This window comes from Equus quagga, chromosome 17, assembly GCF_021613505.1.
Source record: "Equus quagga isolate Etosha38 chromosome 17, UCLA_HA_Equagga_1.0, whole genome shotgun sequence".
NCBI lineage: Eukaryota > Metazoa > Chordata > Mammalia > Perissodactyla > Equidae > Equus > Equus quagga.
Window position 1 is genome coordinate 8,572,006 of NC_060283.1, and position 27,637 is coordinate 8,599,642.

At 42.9% G+C, this 27,637-nt stretch overlaps 1 protein-coding gene across 1 annotated transcript; it reads left to right on the forward strand.

The window, feature by feature from the left end:
• Nucleotides 1–27,237, forward strand: PLAAT5 (phospholipase A and acyltransferase 5). The gene is given in 7 exon segments (XM_046642997.1): nucleotides 1–157; nucleotides 160–241; nucleotides 813–914; nucleotides 2,412–2,520; nucleotides 22,601–22,709; nucleotides 24,745–25,007; nucleotides 27,145–27,237. Coding segments are annotated over 7 exon segments (915 nt in total).
• The last annotated feature ends 400 nt before the right edge of the window (nucleotides 27,238–27,637 follow it).

Sequence of the window (27,637 nt, forward strand, 5' to 3'; positions counted from 1 at the left end):
ATGGGCCTGAGCCGTGCCCCCGGGGGGGAGTGCAGGCCCAGCCTGTCTAAGTTCCCCAGGTCCCGCCCCAAACCCGCCTCAAGAACCGCAGGTATGGGACCAAATGACAGTCAACCTGCTCCTGGCCATTCAACTGAGCCCCAACAGGGGTGCCCAGGAATGGGTCCCCTCCCCACCGAGCCGCCGCGCCGAGGCTTAGAAGCCCTCCGGGTCGTTCTCCAGGTCCCCGCGGGCTGTCAGACCCAGGAGCGTCACCATAGCTGCCTTCAAGGCTCCTTCTCGTAGATATTTGTTGATTGTGTGAAATGCCTGTTAACCGTAATGAGTGCGTATTTCGGAATGATCATTTGTTATGAGTCAATCACAGCGAGCCAGGCATCCAGCGACCCTCTCGGGTATCTACCCTCCTACTGTATTTCAGGTGGAAGTGGGACAGAGGTGGCAGCTGCCCGGCAGGGAGAGTTAAGAGCGCTCTGGCTCCGCAGAAACTTCTGCTGTGGGGCCTAGACCCAAGGTCTCTTCCTGCGATCTGGGACAGAGGCAACTCTGACTTCGTCCTCTCCCCAGTTCTGTCCCCGGGAATTCCACAGTCTCTCTTTCCAGAGGAACTGAGCCCTCTCCAGTATCGTCCCAGGATCCCCCTCATTCATCCAAAAGTGTATTGAGGACTAGGCAGGAGCCAGGCACGTTCTAGGCTAGAGCTGGGACCCCCACCTTCGTATAGCAGTCAAGGTGATGGCTCCAACTCTTCTTTCACAGGTTTCATTCCCATAGAAGGCAATTGTAGTTTAAATACAGGTTTTCTTTTTTTTTCTTGAATTAGAAGAATCGGGGGACTCTCAAGCATTGGTCCAGCTCTCGCCCAAGCAGCCGGAGCAGGGCACATTAGAACAGGGCAGAAGCATCCAGCAGGGGTAAGATTCTTTGCGGGGAAGGACTGGGTCTTTGGCTGGTAAAAGTCTTTAAAGAACTGACTTTGATGGTGTTTCTGTAAAACAAATCCTGAGATGGTTTCTGTGCGAACCAGCCTACCACGAACCAGTAGGCAGAAGGCTGGAGTGCTCACGGTAGTTACAGATTGTGACCAGGCCTGGGGACCTGCTGGCAGGAGGCTGCCTTGCAGTAGTTGCTAGCCACAGGGCCTTCTCCAGACCCCTGAGAACTAAATTGCTTAAGAAGGGTGCTTACAGTATTGCCAGCTGGCCTCACTAACTAATGCACGATGCAACCTTTTTGCAAATTTCCCCAACTCGCTTTCATTAAAAACATGATGTTTGCCTCTTTTTAAAATTCTGAGGGGCTGAAATTTTCGAGAAGAGCTATAGAAAAAGTGAGGGGTTCCCCCTTCCCCCGTTGTACTTTTGGAGAAAAGTTAAAGAGTGGGGAAAGGTAAAGAAAATGCCATTTTAGGTTGGTAATGTTCCAGGTGTATACATATGATAATCAAGTTGAGGTTCAGACAGATTAATTTACTAACCCAGTGCTGGGCAGCAAGTATCTGAACCAGCATTCAAATCCAGGTCTTTTTGGCTCCGATATATTTCACTCTACTATGCTACCCCAAAAGCGTATTCTTGCCTTCAGTTTCACTTGTCTCCCGTAAAACTTTGTTTCAAGGGACAAAATACACTGATTTATTTCACGTTACTTATGGTTACAGTGTTTGTGACTCAACTAGATTTCTCCGAAATATGGAGCTAATTATTGGAAGAAACAGCTCAAGGGCTCAAGGAGCTTGCTTCTGGCCTACTAGCCTGGGAAGGTTGCATTTCATTATAAGCTATTATGTTCTGGAACCACTTTTCAAAAGCTTTGTGTAGGGGCCCGCCTGGTGGCACAGGGGTTAAGTTCGCACGTTCCGCTTCTCGGCAGCCCGGGGTTCACCGGTTTGGATCCTGGGTGCGGATATGGCACCGCTTGGCAATCCATGCTGTGGCAGGCGTCCCACATATAAAGCAGAGGAAGATGGGCATGGATGTTAGCTCAGGGCCAGGCTTCCTCAGCAAAAAGAGGAGGGTTGGTGGCAGATGTTAGCTCAGGGCTAATCTTCCTCCAAAAAAAAAAAAAAAAGAAAAAAAAAGCTTTGTGCAAGTATCACCTTGGTAAATATTTAGAAAAGATTATTAGCAAAAACAAAACAAAAAAAAAAACCCCCCCCCCCCCCCCCCCCCCCCCCCGAAAGCTGCTCGTTGCTATCGTTAGCATTTTAAACAATTATCTGGAAAGCAGTAAACAGCAATTATTTTGTATAACAGCTAATGGCATTATAGGAACAAGCTTCAGGGGAAATGTTTCATGGAATCACAAAACTGAAAGATATCTTAAATTCACAAATCTGAAAGAATACGGAATTTCCAATAATTGTGAAATAATGTTTATTTGTTAACTCTATGACCACAAAATTCATTTAGGGAGAAGGTCGTAGTTAACTTGGAGATCACACCGAACCAGAAGAGGGCAGAATGGAATTCAACCCCGAAACCCACGAGGGCAGGCAAATTGACAAAGCAAGCAGCTAAGGTGGGTATCAGGAGAATTCTTAGACAGCGCATAGCTTTAACCTCCCGGCGACTTCTTCTCTACCTGCATACTGTATGTTACTTTCTCAAGACTGTGTGGCAGGTTGAACTGCACACTGAGTTAGGATGTTGATTATACCTTTTCAGTTTTTTAAAAACAGCTTTATTCTGCTGTTTGTTGAACTTTATTGAGGTATAGCTGACATACGTGTAACTGACACACAATAAACTGCACGTATTTAGAATATACAAATGGATGTGTTTTAGCACATATGTCTACACCCGTGAAGCTATCCCTCAGTCAAGATAATGAACATCTCCATCACTCTCAAAACCTTCTTTGTGCCCCTTTGTAAATCCATCCGTCTTCCCATCCCTCCCCCATCCCCAGACAACAACTGAAATGGAGAGATTGGACCCAGTGTTGTTGAAAGTGTCTTCTAGCCGTGGCTTTAGTGCGATTTGATTCCTGATGCTCAGGTTCTGCCGAGAACTTGATGATCCTGGTTACTGTCGGGTTCACTATGACTCTATGCACTATACTCATTTAAGGGAGGCGAGACTCTTGGTCTCTTCAGTAAAATAATAATCCTGACAGTCAAAGGTTTTTATTTCTCATTGCGTGCTAGAAGAGGAAAGTGCCAGTTGATTCTATGCTAGAAGAAAGTGGCAAGTGAGTTGGTCTAAACTGTATTGGCTAGGAATACAGAGGTGTCGATGATGACAACGTTATTACTGGTCAGTGAATTGTCAAGCCCAACCACAAATAAGAATTTCAGTTTCTCCTTGAAGGGTATTTCCACAGGACACTACAGAAACTTCTAGAATGTTTTCAGACCATTTTGTTCAAGTGATAGTCTAAGGACTGATTTATATTAACAGAGAACAGAGCAAGTTGGTAATAGGTATGAATGTTCATGAAACCTCCATATTGCACAGTGTAACAAGGTTGATATTCTCGTAAATGTTTTCAATTTAATACTTTATCAAGTCAGCTTCTTTAGCAGGCTTTATGATGCAGAAATTCGCTGCTGCCTCTGTAGCTGCAGGGTGGCCTTGCCTTCAAGACTTCAGAAGACTCCTTTTAAGCAGAAATTTAGGAAGACTTGCATTTTAAGATTAGGCTCTAGAATCTCATTTGATAACATTATAAGCAAAAAAGCAGGCCTGTAAGACTTAATGTTACTGGCAAAAATATAGTGAGATGAATAGGATTTTACTTATGATAGCGAACTTCTTAATGTCAAGTTCGTGTGCCTGATGTGCAAGAAGCCAGTCACTGAGACTGCAGTGCTTGGAGATGGAGAAAGGTTTATTAGAATTGGCCAAAACAAGAAGGTGGGAGGATAGGTTCTCTCAAATCTGCCTTAACAATGAAGAAAGCAGGGGGTCATTATAGAGCTAAGGGATTTGGGAGGAGGAGATTTAGAGAAACAAAGGGGAAATCCATGTTTCTTTCACTCCAGATAAGCCCCTGGACAACCAGACTTCTGGGCGTCAGCAGCAGCTGGGGGCTGATTATCTGGTGATCATAACTTCCTTAAAGGCATTCTTTCTCTTCTGCAAAAATAAGTTCATAAATCTTGTGACTCTTGAGTCACCCCCAGGTTAAAAAAGAAAAGAGCAAATTAACAAGATTAACTTCTTTTCATCTGTGTCTGTGTTGAGAACAAGGTTGAAGGGTAATCTTGTTCTTGTTTGAATATTTACAGTAAACCTCAGGTACCGCTTCACTTAATAGAGTGAAATAAGGATTATATAGCATTACTTTTCTATAGATTTTTGTCCTGCAGAGGTCTGGGAGGATGTTCTTGTCCTTGCCTTCAAGGTTCTCACAGATAATTTGGGGAAATAGGAAGAAGATAAGAACTTACATTACAATGTGATAAGTGACGTCATCACCAGCTCCCCATATGAAACTTTGTATAACGTTATACATGGTTTCATTTACTTTTCCCTGCTGTAGAGTGTTAGGACAAAAACCTGCCGGGATGTCTCACTTCAAGCGGTTCTGATTTCATCTTAACCTGATTGAGGTCTGTGCACGTATCTTTGATGGACATGTTTACTTTTCACCTTCTCTAATGTCTCCTGTTCTCCCCTGCTGTTCTGAGGCACTGGACGCAGTCCTTCTCTCATTTGACTCCTGTTTCTGCTGCTTTCCCCAAGCCACGTACATATGCTTTAAAATACACGGAATTACTTACTGCCTTATGTAACAGGGTGAATTAATGCCAAGATAGGACAGATGAAATAAATGCATCTTGAGGTCCTAGCACATGAGGAACGCCAGCTCTTTTCCTCAAGTGAGGCCTTAGAGATTGCTGGCCATGGACACAGGTCCACCCCTGCCCTGCCCATATTTTCTCCTTTTTTCTTTCTAGTCTCTCCATCTATGTATCATCTCCAAATTCATTGTGTATCATCCCCTCCCCTGCTCACTCTGGATCAGCCATCCCAGCCTCCTTTCTGTACGTCAGATGAACCCAAGTCTTTCCTTCCTCAGGGCCTTTGCAATTACCAGCTTGCTAGGACTGCTCTTCCCTGGGTTTTCAAATCCAGCCCATATGTGTTGTTACGGACTGAGTGTATGTTCGTGCCTCCACCCCGATTGATGTGTTGAAGCCCAAATCCCCAGTGTGGCTGCATTTGGAGTAAGAAGTAATTAAGGTTAAATGAGATCGTAAGGGTAGGGCTCTGATTTGATAGGATTGGATTAGCGCCCTTATAAGAAGAGACACCAGAGAGCTTGCTGTCTCTCTCAACACATGAAGAAATAGTCATGTGAGCATACAGGGCACTGGCGGCTGCCTACAAGCCAAGAGAAGAGGCCTCATAATGAAACCTACTGAGTTGGCTCCTTGATCTTGGACTTCCCAGCCTCCGGAACTGTGAGAAAGTAAATTTCTCTTAAGGTGCCCAGTCTGTGGTGGCAGCCAGAACAGACCAATACATGTCTTGTCTTGGGAAAGGCCCTCTCCGACCTCTTTATCTGAAGGTCAGCTCCTCCTCAGTGCTCTTGATCTTGGCCCCTCCCACTTCTCTGGGATCCCTTTGCTGCCCATTAATCCTCTTTCTCTGCCCTCTCCATCTCCCCTCTCCTGGAGCCTCACCCCCAGAACTTACACAAGCTGTTGTCTTTCCTGTCTTGAAAATGCCCTCCCTGGACCCCTTGTTTCTCTTCATTTCCCACTTTATGCTGCTTCTCCCTTTTGCATCCAGGATCTTGAAAGACTTGTCTGCCCTCATTGTCTCCAGCTTCCCACTTCTCATTTCCTGTCTGGTTCATGCCGGAAAGGCCTGCACCTCCACCATCATCTGGTCCCTTTCTTCTTCTTCTACAGCTTCATCCGACATTCTCTCCCCCTCAGTGTCCTTCAGCCACACTGAACTGTCCCACCCAAGCGTCTTTGTGCTGCCCCCTGCCTGGAGTGATCCTCCAGGTCTTCACAGAATTTTCTTCTTACCTCTAAGTTCTCAGCCTCAGTCTTCTTCACAGAGCTCTCACCTGACCATGTGTCCCAGAGTCGCTCCACAGTCACCCTCTGCCACACCACTGTTTTGGTTGGATGACAGCAATTTTTCTGACCTGATGTTTTCTTGTTCATTTATTTGTCTGTTTTCTTCTCACTAGAATATAAGATCTACGAGAGGAGGTACCACTTCTTCCTTGTTCACTGATCCTAGTCGTCTATGATCGTATTTGGCAAATAGTGCATTTTCAGTAAATACTTGTTGAGGAAATGAGTACATGAACAAGGGATTTTTGTCGTAAGTAATAGAAAACCAGCTTTAACTAGTATAAGTCAAAAGAGATTTTTTTATTGGAAAGTTACTAGAGTAGCTGAGGCTCAGGGAGGACTCACTGTAGGAACCTGGGCAGCTCAGGGTTCTTTAGAAACTGGAACCAGGATCTGGGCCCCTGCACTGTCCGGGCCTCCCTCTGTCTGCCCACCTCTCCTCTTGGCGTCTTTCAGGTTGATGGCTTCATTTACCTCTATAGAAAACAGTTTCTTCCATGGGGTTTGAGGAAGAGAGGCCCAGTTTAGCAATCCCAGAGAAAATAGAGAGAGCATCTCTTCCCTTGCTTTCCATATAAAAATCCAAGGGAAAGACTCTGGTCCGGGCTGACAAAGGTGCCATGATTGGCATCCCCACTAGAATCACATGGATGGGAGGAAGGGAGAAATTACCCAAAGGAAAATGAGAGGGCTGTTATCAGAAGAATGCCAACCGTCTACCACCGCTACAATTTATGCATACTATCTAAAGTAGTCTCCCGCAGCCCAGCAACATAACACTCCATCATATCACCCCATCTATTGCCTTAATAGCACTTATCACATTATATAGTCATTTGCCTATTGATTACCTGTCTCCCTCTAACCAGAAGGCAGAGTACTTGTTATCCTTATTCACTGCTATATTCCCAATGCATAAAATAGTAGGTTCTTGATAAATATTTGTTGATTGAGTACATAAAGGGAGAATTTCTGAGAGTGAATGAAACCATTGTATTCATTGCAATGGATTAGAAATAAATTCACAGTGATAGATTCATAACAGAGTAATTAGGAGTGATGCACTCCATTGGGCATATAATAGTCTTTTAACATTGAAATTGTAAAGAACAATATCTCTGCTCTCTCAGAAGTTCTACTAAAGATCTGTTGAACAGCTAGTAAGTGGCAGAGATGGGATTTGAACCAGCTCTCGTGACAACAAATCCTGTCTTCTTTCTATGAGTCTGTAGCTGTCTACTATTCTAACTCATATTCTCTCTCTTGTGTCATGTCAACATTTGAGGCTCTGGGTTTTATTTCTGAGATATCATCTGGGTTAGGATCAGAACTGAGTGTGAAATTCCTAATTCCTGTGTCTTGATGATTTTCTTCTGCTCCTAGCTTTCCACATCGGCTCTATGCCTGGTCAGAGATTGACCCGAGAGTCTGTGTCCTAGAGACAGTCTAGGGGCTTCATGTTTTTACTCCCAGGAGTTCAAAGGAATGTTCTTTGTGATTTTGCTGTTGCCTCCCTGTCACATGCCACAGGCAGGAACAAACCTTCCACCCACTTCTCTGCGCCACACCTGTCAGATTGATAATTCTTTTAGAAACTCTTATCCAGGGGCCTTGTGAAAGACTAATTTTCCTAACTGGGTGCCTGTTTCTGGGAGAAGGGCCAAAGCTGGGTTCCCTTTCTGTGCAAAGGAAATAATTAGCAGATGATGGAAGGTTTTATTCCAAAGAGAAAAAGGGCAGAGAAACCTGAATCTGGAATTGGAGATTGAAGCATCTCTTGGGACTGGAGTTCTCCCCGGAGGCTATGCACAACTTTACTGAGGTTCATGGAATGCTGGGGAGAGGGTAAAGTAGAGGAAAAAAGATGGATGAGACCTTGGGAAAGCCTCCAATATGGCTGCAACCTTGGCTGCCATTAGAGTCACCTGGGAGCCCTTAAAACTGGTCCCAGGCCATACTCCACACCAATCAGTTTTTTCAAGCTCCCCAGGTCATTTCCGTTTGCAACCAAAGTTGGAACCCAAGGCTCAATGTAATCGATTTACAGTGGGAGAAAATTTAGCAAGACAGTGGGTGACTCTAGATCACTGTTAAGTCTGTCGTGAATCCCATTCAGGTTTTCACTGTACTAGCCCATCATCCAGTGGCTACACTGCAGGTGAAGAGTATTAAAGAACAAAAGACAACTCCTTAAAATTCTAAAATTCCCACCTCTTCCCCACTCCCTCGATCTCAGAGCCTTCTGCTTCCTGTACCAAAAGCTTGTTTAACATCCTTGATGACCAGTACATGGCTTTCTTTGGATTGTTTTCTGGCTTAGACTAGCATCACAGTGAATTGTGCTGTCCTCCTACTGGCAGTTATTCCAGGAAATAACAGCAAGGGTATTGATTGATTGATTGCCGCTGTTGTCAGCGGGAATGACCCAGCTGGGTGGAATGAAATAGAGGGGGGTGGTTTGTGGGGGATGGATCCATAGGGGAACTGCAGACTCCTAGGAAGAATGTATGTGACTGTCCACCTGGCTCAGTAGACTCTGGGAGCCCTGCCTTCCATGAGACACTCTGGAGGGTAAATGTCGCTGGTCAATACTCTCAGGTATTGGAATTTGTGCTCAGTAGAGTGAGGAGTCAGGGGTTGGTTCAAGGGTAACATGAAGTCTCATCTGGGTGTGCCTTGGAACTGACTCAGCAAAACCTGCCCCATGACATTACCATCGCCGCTACCATCCCGCCCTGATCAGTGTCAGAAATAGCCTGAAACAGAGTTTGATTGATTTGAGTTCCTGAACCTGCAGGAGGTTGTTATTGTTCATCCTTTGTCCTCAATCCTTTCTTTTTTTTCCAGCCTACTATCAGGGCTTAGATATTAATGGTCTTTAGGCTATTGTATCAGTGAGCATGGGCTTTCCTGTGTTATGTGTAGATAGGAGCAGAAATGGCCTCACTTAATGCATTTGTCCGTGCAAAGACATTGGACTTAATAAGTTCTCTTTCTCTCTCATTTAAACATGTTGAGAAGGGAAAAACAATTAGAAAATCTATGAATCAAAGATCTGTATATGCTTAAATTTAAATGAAAGATAATTTAACTGTTTACCTGTGTCAGCACATGTAAATATTGACCTAGAACTAGTTTTTAAATGAAATTAAAAATGTTTGAAATTCAGAATTCTTTAGGGACATTTTAAAACATGACTCTCATCTCTTTTTGCCATTTATCAGGACAGAGGCATTGCTTAAAATGCTATATTCTTCTTAGTGTTTGAATCACAAAGAGGATCCTATTAATTTGCTCATTGTTTCTTTTTAATCTATTTTATAGGCTGAGGAAGACCTCCTCCTGCTCTCTACTCTTTCCTTCTCTTTGCTTGCTCTGTTACCTGTGCCCTGGACTACTCCTGGTCCTCCATATCCATCCACCATCATCACATCACTTGTGATCTGTGCCATTATTTATGAGCTGTCTTCCCAACCCTTAGCTCTCACTGTCCTCGATATACTACCACCCTCTAGATTTTAGGGAGGGATGAATCCACATCTCTTTCTCTGGGCCTATGGTAAAGGAAAATGAAGTCTGGTTTTGTCTCCTGCAATATAATTCTGCTTTCTGGATGAGAATCCTGGTTTGGGGCGCCCTCTACTGGGTGCTTGGTTGCTGATGTATTTTCAAGGCAGAAGAAGACAGAGTTGGTTTGGTCATGGGGGCAGAAACCTGGTTCTGGTTGTAATTCTGCTGTTGACTTGCTGTGGAACGTTGGACAAAGCCCTTCTCTCTTGGCCTCAATTCCTTCCATGTAATATTTTAGTGTAGATGGTCTGCTTTGTGCCCATAAAAACTCATATCCTCAAGTGGGCAGGACTTCTGGAATGGCTAAATGAGGATCTCAGAAAATCTCCCCAAAAAGTAAAGATAAACCTGGACAAAATTATCAAAGACAACCATTTAAAGACTCTGGAATTTGGCCAAAGGCATAGAATAAATTGAAGACTGTTAATTCAAGAAAGTCTATGGAATCTTGAAATCTCAGAACAGTGGAATTCTGCAGTGTTTCAGCACCCCCTCCCCCACCTCCCAGTTCTGTGGTGGGGAAGTTGTACCTGGCTGGGTGGGCTGTGCCAAGAGGACGGGCAGTGGCAGCAGAGATCAACTGACTTTATTTGCAGCAGAGTATGGAAAATTCCATGCCCAGGGATGTTGTGGAAAACAACAGTGACCTCAGTGATAAGAATCATGGAAGGCCAAAATTGCAACTAGGCAAATGTTGCAATGTTGGTTAAGACAAGCAATAGACTGCCAGATCACCCAGAAATGTAACGTGGAATAAGATATTTAAAGAGGGTCTTGTAAAGCTGCCACATATACCTGGTGGTCTGAAAGGGGTGCACAAGGCTGTACACACATTCACTGGAGACTAGAGGCAGCCTGTATGAGTCCCCAGTTCCTGGAGGAATGTGAGGCCTTGTGAATGCAGAAAGTAAAACCTGGAAATACTTGTAAACTTTAGAACCTTGAATGAATTCTCCAAACTACACAGAGCTCCGTAGGCAAAGGGTAAAGCCTCACTGGCTCAAGATATGGCTCAACCTCTGACCAGTCACTGGCTGACCATTAAGCTATGCTGATCCAGGAAGCCAGGCTTAAAGATAAGAGCAAGAGGGGGCCAGCCCTGTGGTTTAGTAGTTAAGTTTTTGTGCTCTGCTTTGCTGGCCCTGTGTTTACAAGTTCAGATCCTGGGTGCAGACCTACACACCACTCATCAAGCCATGCTGTAGTGTCATCCCACATACAAAAATAGAGGAAGAGTGGCACAGATGCTAACTCAGGGACAATCTTCCTCAAGCCACAAAAAGAAGATTGGCAACAGATGTTAGCTCAGGGCCAATCTTCCTCATTAAACAAACAAACTAAGAGAGCAAGAAAAGCCAAAAACCAACAAAAACAAAACAGCCTAAGGAGACAAACTTAAGGCGGAGCAAAATGGCGGGGTGAGCTGACTCTCTCCCCTCCAAAGTACAACACAGGACTGAAAAAAACCCTGAATTTCAGCTAATGAACCTAATACCAGGACTCAGAGACCTACAGTATCAAAAGACAGAGGACGGAACCCCGCTGCCCACCTCGGAGGAGCTGGAATGGAGTAGGAGAGAATATCAGTCCATCCCCTAGAAACTGGGATCACTGCACCGGTCTGGGAAGGAGCAGGGGAGGGGCCGCATGACCAGGGGATCGTCTAGGACTCCCGCCACTGGTACAGTGGAAACCTGCTGAAGGGGGGAAGCTTCCCTGCACGGGGACCCCATAAATGCAGGGCCCCGGGAGACCAGAGAACAGAACTGATCAAATCCAGATCCGTGGCGAGAGAAACCACCCCGGCCCTGGCAAAGTGCACTGGGTGCCGCCATCTTGTCCGAAGGCGGAGAGCTCAGAAAGTGCGGCACTTGACCCCCATCTAGTGGCGACAGGCTGAAACTGCAACCGAATTCTACCACGATGAGAAAAACCCGCTCCTCTACCATCCAGAAATTTATAAAAGCCCCAGACCAGAACGAAAATAATAAAAACATAGAATTAAGTCCGGAGGACTTGGAATTAGGTAAACTAAATGAAAATGAGTTCAGAGCAGCTATAATCAAAAAACTCAATGAGGTAGAGAGAAAGATAGAGAAACAAGCCGAGTTCTGGAGTTACTTCACATAAGAGATTGAAATTATAAAGAAGAATCAAACAATTACTAGAGATGAAAAACACAGTGGACCAGATAAAACAGAATATGGATTCCCTGAATGCCTGGGTAGACTCCGTAGAAGAGCAAATTAGCGTACTCGAAGATAGACAGGCTGAATGGCTCCAGACAGAGGAAGAAAGAGAGCTAAGGATTAAAAGGAATGAGGAAAGTATTCGAGAGATAGCAGATTCCATGAGGAGAAAGAATTTAAGGGTCATAGGAATTCCCAAGAACGTAGAAAAGGAAAATGGAGCAGAAAGTGTGCTTAATGAAATTATAGAAGAGAACTTCCCAAATCTAGGGATTGAGGGAGAAATGTGTGTAGAGGAAGCTTTCAGATCTCCTAGATTTTTCAATGTAAAAAGACCTACTGCAAGGCATATAGTAGTACAAATGGCAACAATGAATGACAAAGAAAGAATACTCAGGGCTGCAAGACAAAAGAGAATTACCTACAAAGGAGCTCCTATCAGACTTTCAGCAGATTTCTCTGCGGAAACCTTACAAGGTAGGAGAGAATGGAGTGACATATTCAAAGCTTTAAAAGATAAAAATCTTCAGCCAAGAATATGCTATCCAGCAAGAATATCCTTCAGATATGAGGGAGAAATTAAATCTTTTTCAGACAAACAAAAGCTAAGGGAATTTGTAACCAAAAGTCCTCCACTACAAGAAATCCTCAAGAAGGCTCTCATACCTGAAAAAAGAAAAAAGGGAGAAAGGGGTCACAAACCACAGAGTAGGGAGACAGATAAATAGAACCAGAATAGGATAGCAAATATTCAACTATAGCATTAGGATAAAGGTAAGGAAACTACCAAAGCAGAGATGATCTTATCACTCTAACTACACACTCATAACACAAGTTGGAACAAGAAGTGAAAATAATAATTTAGGAGGGGAAGAGCAAAGGGACTAAATTAGTCTAGGCCAAGTAAGTAAGAGACCACCAGAGAATAGACTATATTATACATGAGATTCTAGATACAAACTTCAGGGTAGCCACTAAACTAAACAACAGAACAAAGACACAAAACATAAATAAGCAAAATCTAAGAAACCCAGCATAAGAAATTGCAGTATCAAATGGGTTGGATAAAGCACACAGGAAGAGAAAAGCAGGAAGGCCAGATAATGAGCAACAGATTGACAGCTTTAAGTCCACATGCATCAATAATCACTCTCAATGTAAATGGATTGAACTCTCCAGTAAAAAGACACAGAGTGGCAAAATGGATTAAAGAACAAGATCCAACAATTTGTTGCCTCCAGGAAATACACCTTAGCCCCAAGGACAAACACAGGCTCAGAGTGAAGGGGTGGAGGACAATACTTCAAGCTAATAGCAAGGAAAAGAAAGCAGGTGTTGGGGCTGGCCCTGTGGCTGAGTGGTTAAGTTCGCGTGCTCGGCTGCAGGCGGCCCAGTGTTTTGTTGGTTCGAATCCTGGGCACGGACATCAAACCACGCTGAGGCAGCGTCCCACATACCACAACTAGAAGAACACACAACGAAGAATATACAACTATGTACCGGGGGCTTTGGGGAGAAAAAGGAAAAAATAAAATCTTTAGAAAAAAAAAAGAAAGGTGTTATATCAAAGTGGATTTCAAAATAAGACAGGTAAAGAGACACACAGGGACAATATATAATGATCAAAGGGACACTTCATCAAGAAGAAATAACGCTTATAAATATCTAGGCACCCAACACAGGAGCACCAAGATTCATAAAGCAACTATTAACAGACCTAAAGGAAGATGTTAAAAACAACACAATAATAGTAGGGGACCTCAACAACCCACTCACATCAATTGACAGATCATCCAGACAGAAAGTCAACAAAGAAATAGTGGAGCTAAATGAAAAACTAAAACAATTGGACTTAATAGACATATATAGATCAATTCATCCTAAAAAAGAAGAATACACATTCTTCTCAAGTGCGCATGGAACATTCTCAAGGATAGACCATATGTTGGGAAACAAGGCAAGCCTCTACAAATTTAAAAAAATTGAAATAATAACAAGCATCTTCTCTGATCATAATGCTATAAGGCTAGAAATTAATTACAGGAAAAAAGCTGAGAAAGGCACAAAGATGTGGAGACTAAACAATACACCACTGAAAAAGCAATGGATCATTGAAGAAATTAAAGAAGAAATCAAAAAATACCTGGAAACAAATGAAAATGATAACATACCATACCAACTCATATGGGATACAGCAAAAGCTGTATTAAGAGGAAAATTCATCGCAATACAGGCACTTCTTAACAAACAAGAAAAATCCCAAATAAACAATCTTAAACTACACCTAACTGAACTAGAGAAAGAAGAACAAATAAAGCCCAAAGTCAGCAGAAGGAGAGAAATAATAAAAATCAAAGCAGAAATAAATACTATTGAAATGAAAAAGGCGGTAGAAAGGATCAATGAGACAGAGCTGGTTCTTTGAGAAAGTAAATAAAATTGACAAACCCCTAGCCAGACCTACAAAGAAAAAAAGGGAGAAAGCTCAAATAAACAAAATCAGAAATGAAAGAGGAGAAATAACAACAGACTCTGCAGAAATACAATGGATTATAAGAGAATACTACGAAAAAGTCTATGCTAACAGAATGGATAACCTAGAGGAAATGGAAAAATTCTTGGACTCCTACAATCTCCCAAAGCTCACTCAAGAAGAAGCAGACAATCCAATCACAAGGAAAGAGATTGAAACAGCAATCAAAAACATCCCAAAGAATAAAACCCCAGGACCAGATGGCTTCCCTGGGGAATTCTACCAAACTTTCAGAGAGAATTTAATACCTATCCTTTTCAAGCTATTCGAAAAAATTAGGGAGGATGAAACACTTCCTAACACATTCTATGAGGCCAACATCACGCTGATACCAAAGCCTGACAAGGGCACCATGAAAAAAGAGAACTACAGGCCAATATCACTGATGAACATAGATGCAAAAATTCTAAACAAAATTTTGGCCACCAGAATTCAGCAATACATCAAAAGGATCATACATCATGATCAAGTGGGATTCATACCAGGGACACAGGGATGGTTTAACATCCGCAAATCAATCAACGTGATACACCACATCAACAAACTGAGGAGTATAAAAACCACATGATCATCTCAATAGATGCAGAGAAAGCATTGGACAAGATCCAACAGCCATTTATGATAAAAACTCTGAACAAAATGGGCATAGAAGGGAACTACCTCAACATAATAAAGGCCATATATGACAAACCCACAGCCAACATCATACTCAATGGGCAAAAACTGAGTGCCATCCCCCTGAAAACAGGAACGAGACAAGGATGCCTTCTATCACCACTCTTATTTAACCTAGTACTGGAGGTCCTGGCCAGAGCAATCAGGCAAGAAAAAGGAATAAAAGGAATCCAAATAGGGAGGGAAGAAGTGAAACTCTCGCTGTTTGCAGACGACATGATCTTATATATAGAAAACCCCAAAGAATCCATTGGAAAACTCTTAGAAGTAATCGACAACTACAGCAAAGTTGCAGGGTATAAAATCAATTTGCATAAATCAGTAGCATTTCTATATTCTAATAACGAACTAACAGAAAACTCAAGAACACAATACCATTCACAATCGCAACAAAAAGAATAAAATACCTCTGGGTAAACTTAACTAAGGAAGTGAAGGACCTATATAATGAAAATTACAAGGCCTTTCTGAGAGAATTGGATGACGACATAAGGAGATGGAAAGACATCCCATGTACATGGATTGGAAGAATAAACATAGTTAAAATGTCCATTCTACCTAAAGCAATCTACAGATTCAATGCTATCCCAATCAGAATGCCAATGACATTCTTTACAGAATTAGAACAAAGAATCCTAAAATTTATATGGGGTAACAAAAGACCCCGAATTGCTGAAGCAATCCTGAGAAAAAAGAACAAAACAGGAAGCATCACAATCCCTGACTTCAAAACTTACTACAAAGCTACAGTAATCAAAACAGCATGGTACTGGTACAAAAACAGGTGCGCAGATCAATGGAACAGAATTGAAAGCCCAGAAATAAAACCACACATCTATGGACAGCTTATCTTTGACAAAGGAGCTGAGAGCATACAATGGAGAAAAGAAAGTCTTTTCAACAAATGGTGCTGGGAAAACTGGAAAGCCATATGTAAAAGAATGAAAATTGACCATTCTTTTTCACCATTCACCAAAATAAACTCAAAATGGATCAAAGACCTAAAGGTGAGACCTGAAACCATAAGACTTCTAGAAGAAAACGTAGGCAGTACACTCTTTGACATCTGTATTAAAAGGACCTTTTCAGACACCATGTCTTCTCAGAGAGGGGAAACAATAGAAAGAATAAACAAATGGGACTTCATCAGACTAAAGAGCTTCTTCAAGGCAAATGAAAACAGGATTGAAACAAAAAAACAACCCTCTAACTGGGAAAAAATATTTGCAAGTCATATATCTGACAAAGGCTTAATATCCATAATATATAAAGAACTCTCACAACTCAACAACAAAAAAATCAAACAACCCAATCAAAAAATGGGCTGGAGACATGAACAGACATTTCTCCAAAGAAGATATACGGATGGCCAATAGGCACATGAAAAGATGCTCATCATCGCTGATCATCAGGGAAATGCAAATCAAAACTACACTAAGGGGCTGGCCCCGTGGCCGAGTGGTTAAGTTCGCGCGCTCCGCTGCAGGCGGCCCAGTGTTTCGTCGGTTCGAATCCTGGGCGCGGACATGGCACTGCTCGTCAGACCACGCTGAGGCAGCGTCCCACATGCCACAACTAGAGGAACCCACAACGAAGAATACACAACTATGTACCGGGGGACTTTGGGGAGAAAAAGGAAAAAATAAAATCTTTAAAAAAAAAAAAAACTACACTAAGATATCACCTTACACCCATTAGAATGATAAAAATATCTAAATCTAATAGTAACAAATGTTGGAGAGGTTGTGGAGAGAATGGAACCCTCATACACTGCTGGTGGGAATGCAAACTAGTGCAGCCACTATGGAAAACAGTAGGGAGATTCCTCAAAAAATTAAAAGTAGAACTACCATAGGATCCAGCCATTCCACTACTGGGTATCTATCCAAAGAGCTTGAAGTCAGCAATTCCAAAAGTTCTATGCACCTCAATGTTCTTGCAGCATTATTTACAATAGCCAAGACATGGAAGTGCCCATTAACAGATGAATGGATAAAGAAGTTGTGGTATATATATACAATGGAATACTACTCAGCTGCAAAACAGAACAAAGTCATCCCATTTGCAACAACATGGATGGACCTTGAGGGAATTATGTTAAGTGAAATGAGCCAGTTAGAGAAGGATAATCTCTGTATGACTCCACTCATATGAGGAATTTAAAAATGTGGACAAAGAGAACAGATTAGTGGCTACCAGGAGAAAGGTGGGGTGGGGAGTGGGCACAAAGGGTGAAATGGTGTACCTACAACACGAATGACAAACATTAATGTACAACTGAAATCACATAAGATTGTAACCTATCATTAACTCAATAAAACAAAACAAAACAAAACAAAAACAAACAAACAAACAAACAAAAAACAACCTAAGGAGATCCATCAATGGTTGCATGCTGTGAGGGAAACAGATATCACAGAATTAGTCCAGGTGAGTCACTAAAAAACCAAACAAATAGCAACAGCTACCAGCCCTGGGGGGAATCAGAATCCAAACTGTCGAAAGCCAAACACAAGGAGAAAATCTTGAAAGTAGCAAGAGAAAAAAGACTCATCATGTACAAGGGAACCATGATAAATTAATAGCTGACTTTTCATCAAAAACAATGGAGGCTATAAAGCAGTGGGATGGTGTATGAAACTGCTTAAGAAGAAAAACTGTCAACCAAAAATCCTATATTCAATAAACTATCTTTCAAAAATAAAAGATCGTCTCAGGTAAATGAAGGCTGATAGACTATGTTGCTAGAAGACTTGTCTTAGAAGAAATATCAGGAGCTGGCCCGGTGGCGTAGTGGTTAACTTCGTGTGCTCTGCTTCAGTGCCCCAGGGTTTGCAGGTTTTGATCCTGGGTGCAGACCTATGCACTGCTCATCAAGGTATTCTGTGGTGGCATCCCCCATACAAAATAGAGAAAGACTGGCACAAATGTTACTCAGGGCCAATCTTTCTCACTGGAAGAAAAAACCAGCCAAGAAAGATCTTCAGGTTGAAAGGAAGTCACTTCACATAGTCACTGTAATCCACATGAAGAAATACAAAGCACAGTCAAGGTAATTACATAGGTTATTATGATAAAAGAGAATAAATCTATATTTTATATTTTATTCTATAAATTATTCTAATTTAAAAGACCATTGAATGAAGCAATAATCATAAAGTTCTGTTGTGGGTCTTCTAACATGCAAAGAAGTAATAAATATGACAATAGTAGCCCCAGGGGGCGGGTTGAAATGAAGCTATTTTGCATTAAAGGTATGACATCAGATGGTAACTCAAGTCAACAGGAAGAAACTTGAATCAATTAAACACTCCACAAAAGGCAGAGACCATCTGACTTATTAATACAAGATCTGCTTATATGCCATCCGCAGGAGGCACACTTTAGAGTCAAAGTCATAAACAGATTGTAAGTAAAAGAATGTAAAAAGATTCAAACAGTAACCACAGCTGGAATGGTTCTACTAATAACAGACAAAACAGACTTTAAGACAAGAAATATTACTAGAGAAAAAGGGAAACATTTTATAATGATAAAAAGATTAATGCGTCAGGAAGATATAACAATTATAAATGTATACACACTTAACAACATAACCCCAAAATTCACGAAGCAAAATCTGTTAGAATTGAAGGGAGAAATGGGCAATTCAGAAATAATAGTTGGGGAGTTAAGTAGTCCACTCTCAATACGGGATAGAACAACTAGACAGAAAATCAGTGAGTAGATAAAAGATTTGAACGATGATATTAGCCAACTTGACCTAAGTGGCATTTCCAGAATATTCCTTTCAACGATAGCAGAACACATATTCTTCTTACGCATACATGAATATTCCTCAGGATAGACCATATTCTAGATTACAAATTTAAAGAGATTGAAATCATACAAAATATTTTCTTTGTTCACATCAAATTAAATTAGAAATTAATCACAGAATGAAATTTGCGAATTCTACAAGTATTTGGAAATTAAGCAACATACTTCTAAATAATCCATAAGTAAAAGAAAAATAGAGAAATTAGAAGATGCTATGAGTAGAATGAAAGTTAAAACAGAACATATCAGATTTTATGAGGTGCAGTTCAAGCAGTGCTTAGAGGAAAATTTATAGCTGTAATTGCCTGTGTAAAAAAAGAAGGAAGATTTCAAATGAACAACCAAGGTTCCTACTTTCAGAAACTAGAAAAACGAAAGCAAACTAAACCCAAGGCAAGCAGAAGGAAAGAGAGGATAAATATTGGAGCAGAAATCAATGGAATAGAAAGCAGAAATCAGTAGAGAAAATCATGAAACCAAATGTTGGTTCTTTGAAAAGATCAACAAAATCGACAAACCTTTAGCTACATTGACCAAGAAAAAAATGAGAACTTAAATTACCAAAATGAGGAGTGAAAGATGGGACCCACTGCCAATCTTGTAGAAATTAAAGGATAATAAAGAAATCCTGTGAACAGCTTGATGCTCCCAATTAGAAAACCTAGTGAAATGAACGAATTCCTAGAAAGATACAAATTACAAACCTGGCTCAAGAGTACCTAGAAAACCTGAATAGACCTACTGCAAGTAAATTGAATTAGTAAATAAAAATCTTTGCATGAGGAAAAGCTCAGGCCTAGATGGCTTCACTTGAGGATTCCTCGATATGTTTAAAGAAGAAAAATTACGAATCCTTCACAAACTCTTTCTGAAAGTAGAGGAGGGAATCCTTCCCAACTCATTCTCTGAGGCCAATATAACCCTGACACTAAAGTCAGACAGAGAAAAGAACTAGAGACTAATATCTCTTATGAATGTACATGTAAAAATCTTCAACAAAATACCGACAAATTGAATTCAGCAACATACAGAAAGGATTACACACCATGACTAAGTGAGATTTATCCCAGGAATGCAAGTTTGGTGAAACACCTCAAAATCAATTAATGTAATATACCATATTAACAGAGTAAAGGACAAAAATAATATGCTCATCTCCATATACCCAGAAAAAGCATTTGACAATATCTAACAGCCATTCATGACAAAAATCATCTTAAAAAATTAGCAATCAAAGGGAACTTATTCAACCTGAAAAAGTGCATCTGCAAAAAATCTGTAATTAACATCATATTTGATAATGAAAGACTAAATTAGGAGTAAGACAACGAGGGCCACTCTCAACACATCTATTCAATGTAGAAAATCCTCAGGAATCCACAAAAACACACTTATGACACCATTAGCATTGGTAAATATGTTCAGCAAGGTTTTAGGATACAAGATTAGTACACAAAAATCTTTTGTACTTCTGCATGTTAGAAATGAACCACCTGAAGATGAAATTAAGAAAGCAATTCATAACAGCATAAAAATACTTAGGAGTAGATTTAACATGAAAGCAAGACTACAGAACATCGCAAAGGGGAAGTCAAGAAGATTTAAACAAATGAAAAGACATTTCATGTTTGTAGATTGGAAAATTCTAATATTAAGGTGGCAATCCTCACCAAATTGGTCTGTTAATTAAACAAAATCCCTCTCCCAGTAGGCATTTTTTGAGGGGAGAGGGGATATAAATTGACAAGGTGATCTTAAAATTTATATGGAAAGGCAAAGGACCCAAAATAGCCAAAATAGTACTGAAAAAGAACAAAGTGGTTTAAGCAAAATGTGGTGTATCCTTATACTGGAGTACCGACACATGCTTCAAATGGATGAACCTCAAAACCGTATGCCAAGTGAAAGAAGCCAGACACAAGAGACCACGTATTATATGATTCCATTTATATGAAATGTCCAGAAAAGGCAAATCTATAGGGACAGAAAGCAGATTAATGATTGCCTGGGGCTGGGAGAGAGGATAGAGGGAAAAAAGGTAAGTGACTGCTAATGGGGACAAGGTTGCCTGGGGTTGGGGATGAGAAATGAGAATGAGGAATCTTTTTCGGGTAATGGACATGTTCTAAAATTGGATTGTGGTGATGGTTGCACAAACTGTAAATTTACTAAAAGTCATTGAGTTGTACCGCTATAATGCATGAATTTTATGGGATGTAGATTATGTCTCAGAAAAGCCTTAAAAGAAACAGGTGAAAAACTCTCTTTTACTTCTGTGAGCTTTTGCCCTGGCAAATGGCTGTCCTCAGCCAGGGAAATAGGGCTGGGAATCTGGAAGAGAGATATAGCCTCGAGGAAATTAGACTTAGACTAAATGGGCAAATTGTTGCAAACTTGGGACAAGCAAGGACATTATTGTAAAGTTGATGGGTGGGTGGGATGGTTCACATCTCTCTGCTGGCTCTGACTTCCTAAGGGAGAGAATCCGTGAGCAGAGCTTCTCCCCAGTATCATTCTCGGACAAACTTGGGGACAGTTTGGGAGGGATGCGCATTATTGGAGGAGATGGATATGGACTATGAGAGTTCATTTTTTCTTTTGTTAGTTTGGGTTTGCAGTGGCAGAGGCTCTGGGTTTTCTTTTTTCTTTCTTTCTTTCTTTTTTAAAAATTGTGGTAAGAGCACTTAACATGAGATCTACTCTCTTAACGAACTTTCACGTGCACAATACTGTATTGTGTACACACATGCACACACACACAATGTCTCTTAGATGAACAGTCTCGCTCCCCCAGGGCTCTTTGAAGAGATAGTGCATCAGTAGTCTGGGTTCAATCAAGAGATGGACACCACATGGTAGGTTAAACAGGGGACGTTTAATGTAAAGAGTTATTAAACTATGATAAAAGAGTAACTGTAAAATGTGAAGAAACTCAATATGGTCTCCCAGACCTGTGGAAGAGTAGTCAAGGAGGGATAGGCTTGAAGAGCTTCAGACCACATTGGAGAGTATGGTCCACCCACTGGGAAGCAGAGAAGTTTGGTTTGGCCAGGCTGGAGCCCGTTGCAGTTGCTGGGCAAGTGCAACCCTTTGGAGTGTAGGCAGGGAGCTGACTATCGGAAACTGCTGGGGTGGGCATGCAGAGTAGGGGGGACCCTCTGGGCCACAGGCAGGCCATGCAGGTAATCCACACAGGGACTCGAGACACCAGCAGGGGCAGAAGGCCTTTGGGCACTGATTTCTTTCTTGAGAAGGCCCCACAAAGGTTATTGCCAGGCCAAGGCTGCAAGACTGATGGGGATAGAATGTTCTGGGCTCAGGCAGAGCTCTACTAGATGTCCTCACACCCCGCCTGCTGACCATCATTCCGCCACCCCAAGCCAGAAACTGCGGGAGCTCGCCTTCCTCTTTTAATGTCCCTCCAATGCCCTCTATTGAGAAAACTTAACATGGTGCTCAGTTTCAAGGAGAAAGGCTTATAGGGGAGTTCCATCACTTATCACAGAGCGTTTTCAGAGGGTGCATTCAGAGTGAGAGGCAATACATTGATAAGTGGCACAGTTAGCCTCGATGGCTTTAATAATGAGAGGGACAGCAGGACGGGGAGAGGTCCTTTGGTCTTTTGTGTGAAGAGAGTTTCCGTAGCCTGGGTTTCTGTGAAGTGACAAAACGCAGTGTCTTTAGGCTGACCTGTAGCTGATCCTCAAACAGGGTCTCTGGAGTTCCCTGGGCATGCGCGGTTTCTTTATTTTGTTTTATTTTTTTCCATTCTAGGGTAAACCAAAACCCAGACCTGGAGACCTGATTGAGATTTTCCGAATTGGCTACGAGCACTGGGCCATCTACGTGGAAGACGACTGTGTGGTCCATCTGGCTCCCCCGAGTAAGAGTGGATACTCTATTGAATTATTGATATTGAAGTTAGCAAAGTAAAAAGAAGTACAGCTAATTACTGTGTTCCTCAGCTGCTGCCCTTTAGCGATAAAATGACCCAAAGCACCACTGGACCCTAATTTACTGTCTGATAGAGCTTGGTCTCTGTCTACCAAAAACTGCGGTGTCCAGCTCTCAGAGAGATGCAAGTTAAAGTAGCCCCCAGCTTCCCCGACTGCTTAGACCACCCTTTCTTTTAAAATGCCAGTTTCAGAATATGAGCCTCCATTTGTATTGGCCACAATTTGGTATCCTTCCTCATATTTCTGAGGATTCCCTAGGATGAGTACAGATGCTTACGTGTTCTGATTGTTGCTTGTTTCTGGTTGTCTCCAAATTCTGCTTCCGGCTTCCTGATCACCTTTGTTACCTCCACCCTCACCTTGTCTCCCTGCTCTTCCAACCTGTCCCAGGATGCTCTACCCTCAGGGTGGGCAGAGTTTCTCCTGTCATTTCTCAAGGCACTGTTAGCACAAGGCTGAGATTAAGCTAGTGGCTAGCTAAATTTTAGAGGAGATTTGCTCGGGGCTGGGGGTAGTGATAACAGAAGATGACAGCATAGAATGGGAAACAACTTATAACTGGGCATTCAGCAGCGTTGGCCACAGTGGTCACCATGGGAGATGGGACCTGGAGGAGTTGGGAGAAGGGAGGGAGGGGCTTCACTGCATATTCTCTGGTGGCTTTTGAATTTTATATCTTGGGAAAGTTCTCCCCATTCAAGATTAAATTATGGAGGGGCACCGGTACCAAGGGCCTGTGCCTACACCTTATTCACTGCTCTTGTCCCTGCATCCTGCCCTCCTCCGTTGGCCTAGCCTCTCCCCTTGCTGGGACGTTGCCTCAGAGCAGAGTCCTGCCCCCATCGCTTCTTCTCCGCCCTATCCACTCACACCCTTCCCCATTTCTCTGCCCCATCCACTCACACCCTTCCCCATTTCCCAACTCAGAGGGTGCATGAAGAATGGAAAAATTGCTTCATCTTACACACTCCACCACCTCTCCTTTCCAGATTAAATCCAGGAACCTCCCTCTTGTACAACCAAAGAGATCCATTAAAAGTTAGGACTCCACTCTCCCCTTAGATCTTTCTCTAAAAATGAATTCCGTCTTCTTTGTTCTGGAAAGTTGAATTGCCTACTGCCAGCTTTTGTAAAACCAGCAGGTTTTCTTCAAATACGTAAGAAAAGAACAAGGGATATTTCTTGCTCTTGGACAACTTACAGAGGGGGAGGGTTCACATATTGGCATATCCATACGATTGCAGCAGAAAAAGTCCTGGTTTTTACCACCCCCTCGACCTTGGGCAGGTTCCTGGCCCTCTCTGAGTCTCTGTTTCCTCTAAGGACTGAATATGATGATATAGCAGCTCTCAAACATTTCTTTTTTCAAAGCTATGGAACTCTGTTTTTAAACTGTTAATGAAAATCCCAATGTTTGAGTAGAGAGAAAGGCGAAATGGCTCTGGGGGGGTTGCGGGGGGAAGCTGGTGGGTGGGGATGGGTACCATCCAGAGCCCTGTCTGCTTGGCCTCACCTGTGCCTCTGCCATGGCTCCAGACGGAGGCTTGTCATGGAAGCACGTGACAGCCCCTTCCCAGGAGCTGACGCTTACACAGGGTGCTCGTCACACGTTTGTGAAGATTACTGAAGTCTGGTTAGGAAAAGAAGACTCCAATCCTAGGACTTGGTCAGGTCTGTACAACACAAGATTGAGTCCCGGGCCACATTGTAAGGTGCCTCTAGAGTGTTTGAGAAAAAAGATTGCTGTGGGGGTGGAAGATGGGGAGTGCAGTGCAGGGCAGAAGGCTTCTTGGGAAAGTTGGTCCTTTTCAGTTCATTTAACCCAACTCCCCATCCTCTGCCATGCCTTCTCTCGATGGTGAAACCAAGACCCCAAAGGGAAGCAGCTTACCCACCGTCTTGGAGTGCTCTGCCCTGCTACCCCTTGTGGCTTTCCAACTTTTGTTTATCTTTGGTCTCTAGGTGAGGAATTTGAGGCCGGCAGCATCACTTCCATCTTTAGCAACCGGGCCGTCGTAAAATACAGTCGCCTGGAGGATGTGTTGCATGGCTGCTCCTGGAAGATCAATAACAAGCTGGATGGGACCTACCTGCCCCTGCCTGTGGACAACATCATCCAGCGTACAAAACAGATGATCAACAAGATAGTGCAGTATAGCCTGATCGAAGGGAACTGTGAGCACTTTGTCAACAACCTCCGATACGGTGTGCCCAGGAGCCAGCAGGTATGGCTCCATTGGCTCTGACGATGGCTTCCCACTGAGCTTTTGTGGGCTTGTCATCTTATCAGAGATCAGAACGGTGATCAGTGTTTTCGTATCATTTGTTGTACTAGTTGGTTTTCTATTTCTGCAGGACCTACAGTTCGGGAGGTATTTTTCCCCTTGTTGTCCCACGAAGGAGTAGAAAAGGCAAAAGGCTTAACAGTAAAACCACTAGGTGGAGTCCTGGCTCTGTGCTTTACTAGCATGGTCTCCTTGGTCAGGCCATCTTATTTCTGAGACCATTTCTTCCTTTACAAAATGGAGATAGACTTAAGAAGACACTTTATTGCTAAAGTTGCAAACTAGTAGCCTGTAGGCCACATCTGGCCCACAGAATGTTTTGCTTGGATGAACAGTATTTTTTTTTTAATTTGAATTACTTGCCAACATTTAAAAATATAGAAATTTTGTATAAAAAGATGTGGATTCCCAGACTGTCTTGAAAAACTGATTGATCAAGCCATTGGCCCGCATTCCCGCTTGCTGACACTCTGTGGGGCCACGTAGTGGCTGCCCTTTTAGATGGGTGCGTTGGGTTAGGTGTGCCACCTACCACCTTCACCCACATTACCTGCCTGGCCCGTACTGCATGTGGATTTGTGACCCCCGCCATGTAGGATGGTGATAAACGTGGTACAGTACAAGTGAAAGAGCCTTGAGAGTCTGCATATCTGTAACAATATGAGCTGCTCTGGTCAATATTTGATCCTTACTAAATCCCATGAGACGAGTGGAAGTATTTATTATCGTCTTTTTAATAGTTGGAAAAAATCCAGGGTGAAAGGTGAAACATAATTTTTCCACGTTCTTTCCTGTGTTTCTTAGGTTCTTTTAACATACTGGCTCAAATCCCAATATTGGTCTCTCAACTATCACTATCCCATCTCTCCGTGGAGATTGACAGGCCTCACCCACTCCCCCCCCCCCCCCGCACCCTCCCACTTTCTGCATCTTCTTCCTTTACACTCTGCATTCTCTCTTAGTCTCATTCCCTTCTTGCAAGGTCTTGCTTCAGTGCTAGGGGCTTGGTGGGCTCTGGTATGAGGGGTCTCCCATTCCATGAACATTTGTACACAAAAAGAAGACCCGAAGGATTAAGAGGATTATAGGAGGCCCTTCTAAGGAGCCTGAGCCCGGCAGTCATGACCTTACCAAGCAAGAGGGCCTGATGCCCGATGCACATAGAAAGCCAATACTATGGCACCAGCTTTGAGAAAAGAAAAGGCTTTATTGTGAGATTGACCAGCAAGGAGATAGGAGGCAAGGCTGTCAGATCTGTCTCCCCTGTCCAGGGTTTGGGGTGAAATTTAAGAGTTTAGGGGGAACAGACTGGTACACAGAAGTGCTGGTGGGGCAGGTTTTGATTGGAAGGATTTACACGTTTATGGTAAGGTGTGGAAAGGGGCTTTAACACTGCATCTTCCCCGACAACGGACCCCTCGCTTCTGAAGAGAGTGCAGCTTTCAAGTCCTGGTTGTGTCTCGGTCCTTTGGTTCTGTTGGGGAGAATCTTTGGTTCCAGGTGTTATTTCAGATCAAAATTTTCTCCTCTGTGTATGCTCAGCTACATGACTTGTAGTTTTGGCTCACTGCCCCTGGAAAACTACTTTAACATTCTGTTGTTGATAAGACGGGGTCAGTTTAAACTGGTCCCATGGTTACAGTGAGACCTAAGCCCAGATCTGAGTGTGGATGCTAATTCACTGTGTGACTTCCCCTCCCTGGCTCTCAGATTCCCTGTATGTAGAATGAGGGCCTAAGTGACTGTGCCACTCTGAGATCCTTTGCTCTGAGCCCCACACTGGAGGTAGACCCTGGGCCAAATGGCTCTGAGGAAGGAAGGGGACCAGAAGCCCTGGATGCTTTCCAGGCAAAGGGGAGTGCATCTGCCTCTGATGTCTGTCTCAGGCTATCCTGGCTTCTCTAGGTCTCTTGCAGCTCTGGGATCTCTGGAAATAAAGGATAGCACAGGTTGCTTCCTCCTGTAGGAAAAAGCTACAGGCAGGCCAGTACCTGAAGGGGAGAGGTGAGGTCGGGAGAGGGCAGGGCACAAGCCTGGGATTGTCACTGAGTGTGCTGTGGACTAATCTGCCTTGCAGGTGGAGCATGCCCTGATGGAAGGAGCAAAGGCTGCTGGAGCAGTGATTTCAGCGGTAGTGGGTAGCATGAAGCCCAAACCAGTGACTGCCTGACGGTGCTGAAAACTCCAATCAGGGGAGGAGCTGCTGACAGCAGCAAAGAGAACATGCCTCTTTTCCTCCCCTTCCCTTCCTCTCTCAATGGTCCCATGTAAGAAAATTGTGAGCTTCTGGAAGAATCTGGAATGTATCCAATTACCCCTCCAGAAATACATCCAAAAATGTGACCATAGACCCATGGACTCTCAGGATGGGAAGAACCTAATATTTGCTATGCATCTATTAGGCACCAGGCACTGCGCTAGGCGTTTCATATGCTTATTTCATTTTGCTCTTTGTAAGCCGGAGCCTTGCCTATTTCTTAGGCTGACCTAGTCTGAGATGCTTGAATGCCATCTGAAACATCCTGGAAACCTCTGCTGGAACATTCCTAGTAATGAAGAACTCTTTTCAG